Source organism: Staurois parvus, unplaced genomic scaffold (genome assembly GCF_062004578.1).
Source record: "Staurois parvus isolate SC_StPar_1 unplaced genomic scaffold, SC_StPar_1.0 ptg000445l, whole genome shotgun sequence".
Lineage (NCBI taxonomy): Eukaryota > Metazoa > Chordata > Amphibia > Anura > Ranidae > Staurois > Staurois parvus.
Window position 1 is genome coordinate 6,417,181 of NW_028318241.1, and position 11,558 is coordinate 6,428,738.

Below are 11,558 nucleotides of genomic sequence, written 5' to 3' on the forward strand. Positions count from 1 at the left end.
TCAGGGCGACTTATCTGTGGGCTTGGGGGACATCTGGGGCCAGGGCTGCTTGGTGCCACCTGTGGGGGCCTTAAAGGGCCTGGAGCCCTTGGCTGTGGAGCCAGAGGGGCAAAAAAATGCATTAATGTACCGTAAACGTTGGCCCGACTTCCGACGAAGTTGCTTCCCCTTATTGGCCTGAGGGAGGAAGGTACTCTTGCCCCCAGTAAGATGCTTGATGTCGTCATCCAGGGTAGCGAGAAAAAGTTCAGTCGCCCAGAAAGGGCAGGTCAGTCAGAGCCTTCTTTGAGGTCTGGTCTGCTGACCAACACTTGAGCCAAAGGACCCACAGGCACATGATGGCTGAGAGGGACAGTTTGGAAAGAAGAGCTGTATCAAGGGCGGCATCACAAATGTACTTTAAGCCCAGGACCAACTGGTATGCCAGCTTCACATACTGTAGGGGCAACTGGTGAAGGACCTGGAGTTCTGGTAGATCACAAGCTTAATTATAGCATGCAATGCCAAGCTGCAGTTTCTAAAGCGAGTAAAATCCTCTTGTACTAAAAGAGGTATAGACTCAAGAAAGCGAGAAATCATATTACCCTTGTACAAATCATTAGTAAGACCTCATCTGGAATAAAAAAAAAAAAAAAAAAAAAAAAAAAAAGAAAAAAGGATTGTGATCCTCCTGCGCTTCTAATATATTATTGATTAACTTTAGATAAGCTGCTAACACCCAAAACCTAAACCTTATAGGTGCAAGTGCAAAATGTATAAAATTAGTGTAGCGCTAATTCATATACCACATATGAACAAAACATACATAAAATTCTTAAATATGACAAATCCAAAGTGATCTGATCCAATCGGGATCTATTTGTGACAAACATTTTATGTCATGTGATCATGTACACAAACGGTATGGGTTTATCTGCATGGATAGGAGCATATTTTTGTATTTTTTGGGTTCTTGGATTTTTTTTACCAGAAAGTTTTTTGTAATATTTCTAAATTAATATTTCACCCTTAATGCTATGATTCGATTTATGATTATTAATGGTTCCCATTGGATAGTGATAGGGTCTTTTTTTGATTTTTCATTATCTTATTTTTGTTTTATTTTTCTAGCGTATTTTAATTATTTTTAATTTTCAATAAAGGTATTTTTTTCTTTTATAATTTTTAGTTTAAATAGGGGGCTATTGGTATTTATTAGACTACACTTTTATGGCCACCCGTTTTTTCATCTTTTTGTCTTTTATCATAAGAGCCCATATTGTGTATAACCTTTTAGGCATATGCAGTTAAAAAGGGGTATCACCAGGAGTTAATAAATTTTCAAGGGTACAAGATGCAGAATAGTAGGTTTTAACTGCCAAGTAATTTTGTTATGGCAATGCAAAGTTAATAGTGTAGGAAGTATCGGACCTCAAGAAAATGGCCGCTGGAGGTCCACCTCTGGATTAAGATTGACATCTGGCCTCCTATCAAGAAGAGAGCTTGTCACCAATGGCATTTACCCTGAGGAAGTCACGTGACCAATGTGGCGCAACACGTAGGTACATGATGACATAGTTCCGGCGTGGATGCCATCTTGGCACACCTGAAACCCATGCAGAGTGAGCTATATTGCGGCTACCTGTATCTGGAGGGGACCTGAGATGTGCAAGTGCCACCATTGATGGGATTTCTTGAGGATACCATCCAGTGACGAGGAACTGCCCGTAAAGTATCCTGGTGTGATCCTAAAGGCACGCTGGCCCAGTGGGTCACAGTAAGGAGGTGAGGGGGCAATTTAGCCATTTGAGGATTTCATCATTGGTGTGAACGCACATTCACCTCATCACCTGCATGAATTTGTTCCATTGGATCACGTTTTGCCATTTACACTATGTGACGAAGGTGCAGGTGAGACAGAACATACGTGGAGAGCAGTGGGCACACAAGGTTTTTATTGAGGGATTTGGGGCACTTGATCGGTGCAGCAAGGGTTAAGTCCGGGGAACACAGCTGAGGGACAGTTCAGGCAGGTAATGGGTAAAGTCCAGGCTACAACAGGGCAGTAAAGACAGACAATGGGTAAGTCCGGGCACGCAGGACAGGCTGGCAGACAATGGGCAATCCGGGCACACAGCAGAGGGGCAGTTCAGGCAAAGATAATCCGAGCACACAGCAGAAGGGCAGTTCAGGCAGGCAGTGAGCAAAGTCCAGGCTACAACAGGGCAGTTCAGACAATGGGCAAGTCCGGGCACACAGAAGGGCAGGCTGGCAGGCAAAGATAATCTGGGCACAGCAGAGGGGCAGTTCAGGCAGGTAATGGGTTAAGTCCAGGCTACAACAGGGCAGTTCAAGCAAAGATAATCCGGGCACAGCAGAAGGGCAGGCTGGCAGACGATGGGCAATCTGGGCACACAGCAGAGGGGCAGTTCAGGCAAAGGTAATCAGGGCACACAGCAGAAGGCAGCTCTGGCAGGTAGGGTAATCGGGGCACACAGCAGAAGGCAGCTCTGGCAGGCAGGGTAATCGGGGCACACAGCAGAAAGCAGCTCTGGCAGGCAGGGTAATCGGGGCACTCAGCAGAAGGCAGCTCTGGCAGGCAGGGTAATCGGGGCACTCAGCAGAAGGCAGCTCTGGCAGCCAGGGTAATCGGGGCACTCAGCAGAAGGCAGCTCTGGCAGCCAGGGTAATCGGGGCACACAGCAGAAGGCAGCTCTGGCAGCCAGGGTAATCAGGGCACACAGCAGAAGGCAGCTTTGGTAGGCAGGGTAATCAGGGCACACAGCAGAAGGTAGCTCTGGCAGGCAGGAGGTCCGGGCACTCAGCAGAAGGCAGTTCACAGGGTAGCAATCCAGGGACTCACCAGCCAGCAGTGGCGTCAGAGGAAGTCTAGGCAGATAGGCACCAACTCCTCACGGGTCTTCAGAGGGCTGTGTGTCTTGGCCGCAGCTTCAAGACTACACAGGCAATATAGGACCACAAGTCACAGCAGTGCACAAAGCAAAGTTCAATGCATCTTGAAGTTAGGTCACAGCCATGAACGGCTCTGTCCATCCTGACTCAAGCTCTCCCATTCTAAGAGTCTTTCTCCCCACATAGGGACAGCATGTGGCCCTTTCAATTGATCAAGCCCCAAGCTCCAGGTGCAGACACGTCTAGCTTTTCACAGCCTTAAGACACCATGCTGTTTGCGCTCCCTACTGGGATAACTCTCACCTCCCACCCCCTGCTGGGCACAGGAACATCAAATTATAAACAAAGCAGACAAGCTGACAGTTGGGCACCTGTTAACAAAACACAAAAATAAAATATTTCTGCTGTCCGTCGCACAATATTTTTTGGACTTTGTGTATTTATTGTCATATTGGAGCATTGCTTTTTTTGTATTTATATATGGTCTTTGCTTGAGTATTTATTTTTTGGGGTATTTAAGCACTTATCACTCTAATTAGGTGGATTATTCCCCTTTTTGGCGATTCACGGTTGATTGCACTAGTTATTATACTGATCCCAATTTAGGGATTTGGGGGGGTTTGCTGGTGTTATTTGGATTTCTCACCATACTGGGTCCTAATGGGACCAATTTGCTATTTCACGTTTTCATATCACGTTTATGTGTGTCACAAATAGATCCCGATTGGATCAGATCACTTTGGATTTGTCATATTTATTATTTCAGAACTTTATGTTTTATGTATGTTTTTTTTCATATGTGGTATATAAATTAGAGCTACACAAATTTCTTTACTCATCTGGAATATGCAGTTCAGTTTTGGGCACCAATTCACAAAAAGAACATTGGGGAACTGGGAAAGTATAGAGAAAAGCAACCAAATGGATTAGAGGCATGGAGGAGATCAGCTATGAGGAAAGATTAGAGGAACTGAATTTATTCTCTCTTGAAGAGGAGATTAAGGGGGAATATGATCAACATGTATAAATACATCAGTGGTTCATATAGTGAACTCGGTGTAGAGCTATTCACCCTGAGGTCATCACAGAGGACAAGGAGGCACTCCACGTCTGGAGGAAAAGAAATTTAATCTCCAAACAGGGAAAGGTTTCTTCACCATAAGAGCTGTGAAAATGTGGAATAGACTCCCTCAAGAGTTGGTTGTGGCCAGCTCAGTGGATTGCTATAAAAAAAGCCTGGATTTTTTTCTCAGAAACACAGAATATAACTGGATGCTAACATTTATAGGTAAAGTTGATCCAGGGAATATCAGATTGCCTCTCGGGGGATCAGGAAGGATTTTTTTTCCCTGCAGGAGCAAATTGGACCTTCTTTTGCTGGGTTTTTTCCTTCCTCTGGATCAACTGTGCGTATAGGATTATACCTTTTTTTTTTTTTTTTTCTTTTTAAAAGGTTGAACTGGATGGACTTGTCTTTTTTCAGCCAGACTATGTGACTAGAAGTGAAGCCTTGTCATAGAGCCTTGGCCCTGTTCCGTCATGTGTCTGGGAGACTAAGGTTGAAGCCAACACCGGCTTAAGTGCTGATCCGGTGACAGTGAACAACGAACGGGCCACTGCCCTGAGGTATGCAAGGTCCTTAAATGAGGGGAGATTCCTCCACAGGAATCAACATGGACTTGTTAAGCCTGGAGATGGGAGGATCAACCACTTGCAGAGATGTACACTCCAGCAGGGCCTCCTCACCGGGATAACCCTGCGATGCGTTTGGGAAGAACAAACTGATGCTTCTCCTACTCCAATCCTTAAACAAATCTGTCAAAATATTCATGGTAAGGAAAAACATTAGCAACCCGAACTGGTCTTGTGCATACCCAAAAGGAACAGGTACCAAAACAGCTGCCCCCGCAGGGTCCTCAATCCTTAGTGCTTCATGAAACAAATCAATAAGTGCCACTACCAATGTCTTCCCCTGTGCAGAAACAGAGGTAGAGGACCAGTCGTCCTCATCCGAGGAAGCTGGGGATGCGTGCTCAGGATCCGGAGTAAATGCGGAACCCACAGTGGCGGGATCTGGTTCGGTCTCAATCATCCGATGATAGGGGGAGCTTCATTCTCACCTTGCAGCCAATTGTTGCCTTCACACAGGACAAGAACTTCTCCAGGACGGCAAACAATGTATCTAGGGGGACCAAGGGACCTTCAGAGGGGGCCCTGGAGATGCAGCATGCTCCTGAGCTTCCATGGGCTGGTTCCCCCAGCTAGACACTGCTGCAAGAAGGGGACCCGGAGAGAGGGACCGGGGGGGGGGGGAGGGAGAGGGGGGAGGGAAGAGGGAGAGGGAGGGAGGGAGGGAGGAGGGGGGAGGGGGGAGGAGGGGGGAAAGAGAGGAGGGAGGGAGGAGGGGGGAAAGAGAGGAGGGAGGGAGGAGGGGGGAAAGAGAGGAGGGAGGGAGGAGGGGGGAAAGAGAGGAGAGAGGGAGGGAGGAGGGGGGAAAGAGAGGAGAGAGGGAGGGAGGAGGGGGGAAAGAGAGGAGAGAGGGAGGGAGGAGGGGGGAAAGAGAGGAGAGAGGGAGGGAAAGAGAGGAGAGAGGGAGGAGGGGGGGGAAAGAGAGGAGAGAGGGAGGAGGGGGGGGAAAGAGAGGAGAGAGGGAGGAGGGGGGGGGAAAGAGAGGAGAGAGGGAGGAGGGGGGGGGAAAGAGAGGAGAGAGGGAGGGGGGAAAGAGAGGAGAGAGGGAGGAGGGGGGGGGAAAAGAGAGGAGAGGGAGGAGGGGGGGGGGGAAAGAGAGGAGAGAGGGAGGAGGGGGGGGGAAAGAGAGGAGAGAGGGAGGAGGGGGGGGGGAAAGAGAGGAGAGAGGGAGGAGGGGGGGGAAAGAGAGGAGAGAGGGAGGAGGGGGGGGGAAAGAGAGGAGAGAGGGAGGAGGGGGGGGGAAAGAGAGGAGAGAGGGAGGAGGGGGGGGGAAAGAGGAGAGAGGGAGGAGGGGGGGGGAAAGAGGAGAGAGGGAGGAGGGGGGGGGAAAGAGAGGGAGAGAGGGAGGAGGGGGGGGGAAAGAGAGGAGAGAGGGAGGAGGGGGGAAAGAGAGGAGAGAGGGAGGAGGGGGGGGAAAAGAGAGGAGAGAGGGAGGAGGGGGGGAAAGAGAGGAGAGAGGGAGGAGGGGGGGGAAAGAGAGGGAGGGAGGGAGGAGGGGGGGGAAGAGAGGAGAGAGGGAGGAGGGGGGGGGGAAAGAGAGGAGAGAGGGAGGGGGGGGGAAAGAGGAGAGAGGGAGGAGGGGGGGGGAAAGAGAGGAGAGAGGGAGGAGGGGGGGGGAAAGAGAGGAGAGAGGGAGGAGGGGGGGGGAAAGAGAGGAGAGAGGGAGGAGGGGGGAAAGAGAGGAGAGAGGGAGGAGGGGGGGGGAAAGAGAGGAGAGAGGGAGGAGGGGGGGAAAGAGAGGAGAGAGGGAGGAGGGGGGGAAAGAGAGGAGAGAGGGAGGAGGGGGGAAAGAGAGGAGAGAGGGAGGAGGGGGGGAAAGAGAGGAGAGAGGGAGGAGGGGGGGAAAGAGAGGAGAGAGGGAGGAGGGGGGGAAAGAGAGGAGAGAGGGAGGAGGGGGGGAAAGAGAGGAGAGAGGAGGAGGGGGGGAAAGAGAGGAGAGAGGGAGGAGGGGGGGAAAGAGAGGAGAGAGGGAGGAGGGGGGGAAAGAGGAGAGAGGGAGGAGGGGGGGAAAGAGAGGAGAGAGGGAGGAGGGGGGAAAGAGAGGAGAGAGGGAGGAGGGGGAAAAGAGAGGAGAGAGGGAGGAGGGGGGAAAGAGAGGAGAGAGGGAGGAGGGGGGAAAGAGAGGAGAGAGGGAGGAGGGGGGAAAGAGAGGAGAGAGGGAGGAGGGGGGGAGAGAGGGGAGAGAGAGGACCCACCACTGTCAGGAGCTGCCACGGTTGCCCACGTCCCACTGTCTGCCCCATACAGCGTGTGTTGAGCCCTGCCTCCACAAGCAGGAGGTGCCTGAGGGAATCCCCGCAGTGGGAAAATGGCCTCCAAGAACCTCCCCCAGCCAGCCTCCATCACTTGATAGCCACACAGACCCAAAAATGGCCGCCAGCCAGAAATCTCCAAAAACATGGCCGCAATGTCAGACACCACAGCTACAACAACATGGCAGCCGGCCATCCCAGTCACTTGCAGCGCACCCTGCACCCCCTGATCCAGTCAGGCCTTCAAACCATAATGGACACCTCCCCACGTTGCAGTACAAGGCCTCCTCCAGGCCCAGACCTCAAAGGGAAGGAGAGGAAGCCAGCCAGGAATGAGGTGCCCGAGCTAAACCATGCCCTTTCCAGGGCGTTGGTGCATGAAGGGGAGAGGGAGGAGGGTGGGATGTTTTGGTTGAAAGGGGACCCCACAAGACCTAACACCCCAGGGAGCAATCGCACTGCATCCTGGGCAGGAGGGGGTGGGGCACTACTTACCAATCTAGGGGAGCGTGCGGGTGAAGCTCCCATGACAGATCCTCCTCTCCAAAGTGGGGGGGGGGGGCTGTCTGCCAGCGGTATACTGAGACTAAAAGTGCCTGCTCATATGCGAGGCGTTTTAACTCACTGGCCATCCCGGTCCGTGGGGCATATTCTCGGCCGAACGAGTGCGGAGCTGGCAGTCTGAAAGCACTCGCTCATCAGACTGGGGTGACCACTGGATCTAGATTATCCAAGCCATGTCGCTCAGCCCGAATGTTGATAGATCTCTGCAGAAACACACAAGTCCAGAAAAAAAAAAAAGTTGTGGGACCACAAGTCCTAGCAAAACCTCATGTCTATACTCCTGAGACACTAGGCAGAAAAGACTGGATACCAATAGAGAGGGGGTTTTATACCCAGAGAGGACTGCCCATAGGAGGTGCAAAGTCCTTTTCTGCCTAGTGTCCTACTCCCGTAGGTGGGGCTATAAAACCCTGCTTCATTGAGGTTAAAGAAGAAGCTTCTGTGTCCGTCAATTAACGTAAGAGAAATATTGGTTTTCACAGATTCAGTCTGTTTATATCACAAGAAATAATTTTTTTTGGGGGGTACAGGGTTGCATGACTGCACAATTACCAGTTAAGTAGTGCAATGCTTAATAGCAAAATATGGCCTGGTCATGAAGGGGGTAAAAACTTAGAGCTGAAATGGTTAAACAAATTTAGTATCAGGCTGCAACATAACAAAACTGAAAAGTGAAGGGGGTCTGAATACTTTATGAATGCACTGTATATGCTACTGTGGTGGAGCTGCTGGACTGCACCCTATTTGGGTCTCTTTAGAAGGTGAGAGGGTCCAGTGCTGCAAAAGAGAACTGCTCTGAGCTACAAGATGTAGTTGGGGAGTTCAGCCTCCTCCCTTGGCCATGCTCCTTAAATGAACAGGAAGGGTTTTTCTACTGTAAAGAGTTGAAGTGGTAACCCACCGGGACATGGATTTTCTTTTTTGGGGGCATAGAAGAATGGACAAATAGAGGGAAAGCCTGTTTTTCCATACCGATAAAAGGTTCAGTTAGACAGTTTTTAATGAGATTGGACTAAGGACACTGTCTTTAAGTAGGCACCTTTTGACCAGAGTTCTCCCAAAAATGTGTTCACAATCCTTAGTGTAAATGCATTTTTACATAAAATTCAGCATTTTTAAGTTTCCAATTTTTGTGTTGGGCCTCATTAGAAATGAAAAAAGGAAAAAAACTAAAAAAACAGAATTGGGGAGAAAAAAAAATGTATTCCAAAGCAGTTTAATATACATACCAGAAAATGAACCACCTCTACTGCCCCTCCTTCCAAAACCGGAAGTTTCATTGTTAAAACCTATTCGAAAAAAAAAATTATTAAGCTCTTGTACACAAACTAAACAGTCTGTAGAAAATCAAGGTCTCAGGTAACAGCCTTCTGACCCTCACAATTTAGAGATCTCAAATCTAATTTTTAATTGCAATTCAACACTGCCAGCATACACCCTCTGCTAAACAAATTACTAAATTTCACCAAATACAAAGAATAAAGCACTGGCAAACTTGGCAGAGAAACATGACTATATTCAATATAATTTTACATATACTCTATAGCCATCTATGACTAAGCACACTACTTTTTTTGGCTACTGACAAGAGTTTGCTAGTTCATGGCTAGCAAATGCTCCCGTTTGCCAGCTATGGGGTGTATGCTATGCTATCTATAGGTCATATCTTTGGGTTTTGCATTTTACAGCCTAGTGGTTTGTGGTTATAAGTACATACCATGCTTTTTATCTTTAAGATTTTGCCTCAATCAAAAGAGGCAGTCCATTGCCTGGCACATATTTATATTAACAAAACATCTCTGAACAAAGCTGTACAGAAAAAATATACAGCTCAGCACTGTAATGGAATAGATTAAATTGTTTTGAAGAATGTAATGTAGCTTTGTCAAGTTGCATATATATTTAGGAGGATTTATTTAGCACATATGCACAGCGGAGAAACTAGCGATGTGTTTCTTCTCCTTCCTGTATCTATGAAGCACATCTGAGTGCATTCTTAGACCTCATTTCAGGTTTGCATACAATGAACTTATTTCTCTGAAAGAAAACTAGTATCACACAGTAAGAAGATGCAGTTGCACAACTATCTGCCCATGTGCATGGGTGAACCCTTTTCGATGCAGACTTTTTAGTGTGTCGCTATACCTGTTCAAGGATGCCGAAACCTCTCTTACAAATAATAAATATCAAGACTAAAACTCAGATTGCTGAATTCACCATAATGGATCAGTAATTTTCACACCAATATTTAAATTGTTCAATTAACAAATATGGTTTACCCATAAAGTCTTTTTTTCATACAGTACATCACATGACAGAGGAAGTCATGTTCATGACAGAGGAAGTCATGTTCATGACTACTTGGGTTATGCTGCCACCTTCAGGTGAATAGACACTGGCGAAAAAAATAAAAAATAAAGGATGGAAGCCCCACCCAAGCATGGGCTTTGTCAGCTAGCTAAACCCTCAGTTTTCTATCAATTAGAAACCTGGTACAAGACACAGCCTGGATTATTCATATAGCATAGTTTATAGGCTGTTAACTTTAGGCGATTGAACACTGGCAAAGCTGAAAGTTATAACTACATTCAGAAAACAGTATTTTCTAGGGGATGATTTGGAGCCAGGCAAAGGAAAGAAGTACAATGCCCTCATTAACCATTTCAATACCGTGCAATTTTACACCTTCCTGCCCAGGCCATTTTTTACGTTTCAGCGCTCTCACACTTTGAATGACAATTGCGCGGTCATACAACATTGTACCCAAACTAAAATTTTATCATTTTTTTCACACAACTAGAGCTTTCTTTTGGTGGTATTTAATCACCACTGGGGTTTTTATTTTTTGTTAAATTAACAAAAAAAAAACCAAAAAGTTTGAAAAAAAAAAAAAACCAAAAAGTTTGAAAAAAAAAAAAAAACACGTTTTTCTTTGTTTCTGTTATAAAAGTTTACAAATAAATATTTGTTCTTCATAAATTTAGGCCGAGATGTATTCTGCTACATGTCTTTGGTGAAAATAACCCAAATTAGGATGTATTATTTAGTTTGTAGGAAAGTTATAGAGTTCACAAACTATGGTATATATATCTGAATATTGATCAATCCTGAAGTACTGACAGCCAATCTAATTTCTTGAGGTCCAAGAATGTCAGAATAGTACAGATATCCCCCAAATGACCCCTTCTTGCAGAGTAGACAGTCCGACGTACTTCATAAGAGGCATGGCGAGTTTTTTGAAGTTGTATTTTTTTGTCATAATTTTTTGGAAAATGAAAAAATTAAAAAAATTATGTTCACTATTTTTTTTTACATACTGTCACCAGTGCAGTACAGCGTCATCATATAACTGGCATGGCGGTGAACAGGGACACTGACTGGTGACAGTATGAAGAAAAAAAAATATTTTTTTATTATTTTTATATTAAAATTTTTTTTAAGATTTTTTTTCATATTTTACTATGACCAAAGTAGTACAATGTTACCATAGTAACATTGTACTACTTTGGGGAAGTGATCAGTATTTTTTTTTTTTTACACAATTTGCTTATAGCAAAGAATTACTTTGTTATAAGCAAGCATTTACCTGAATGAAATCGATATATTCAGGTTTTTTTTTTTTTTTTTGAGCTTAGATGTGATTTGGTCACAGCTAATCACATGACATGTGCATGTGATTAGCTGTGACCATTCACAGCTAGGCACTAGTATACAATGGATGGCATGAATGAAGCCATCCATTGTATACAACTGTCATGTGACCTGCTGTGATTGGTCACAGCAGGTCACATGGTACCAGCAACGGGGGCCGGTACTCAGATCTGTCATCGGCCGTGTCCGAGGTACACGGCCGGTGACAGGTCGCGCTGCTGCGCGGCTCTGCATTAGCGCAAACTGCGCATGTGCGGGAGCACGCCAAATGGCGTGCACCCGGAATTCTAAAGCACTTTTGAAGCCGCCAAACGGCCATTGGCCGGGCGGCTAATGGTTAAGACAAAGGATGAGACCACGTTGGGAAGGGTCTGCAAGACCACCTTATCCTCGTCAGGAAAGGCCCTGCACGATAGAGCTGCCAACTCAAAACATCTGACAAACGAGTCAACCACCATGAAGGCAACTGTGCAGGAAATATCACCCAAAAAGAGATCCCTAATGGGTTCA

At 46.8% G+C, this 11,558-nt stretch overlaps 1 protein-coding gene across 1 annotated transcript in view; it reads right to left on the reverse strand.

Moving 5' to 3' along the window:
• DDX4 (DEAD-box helicase 4) overlaps positions 1 to 4,984 on the reverse strand; it is a 63,230-nt gene extending 58,246 nt beyond the window's left edge. Inside the window, exon 1 of the mRNA XM_089688041.1 lies at positions 4,784 to 4,984. Within this exon, the coding sequence (XP_089544167.1) occupies positions 4,784 to 4,984 (201 nt within the window). The remainder of the gene's footprint in view (positions 1 to 4,783) is intronic.
• Between the last annotated feature and the right edge of the window lie 6,574 nt (positions 4,985 to 11,558).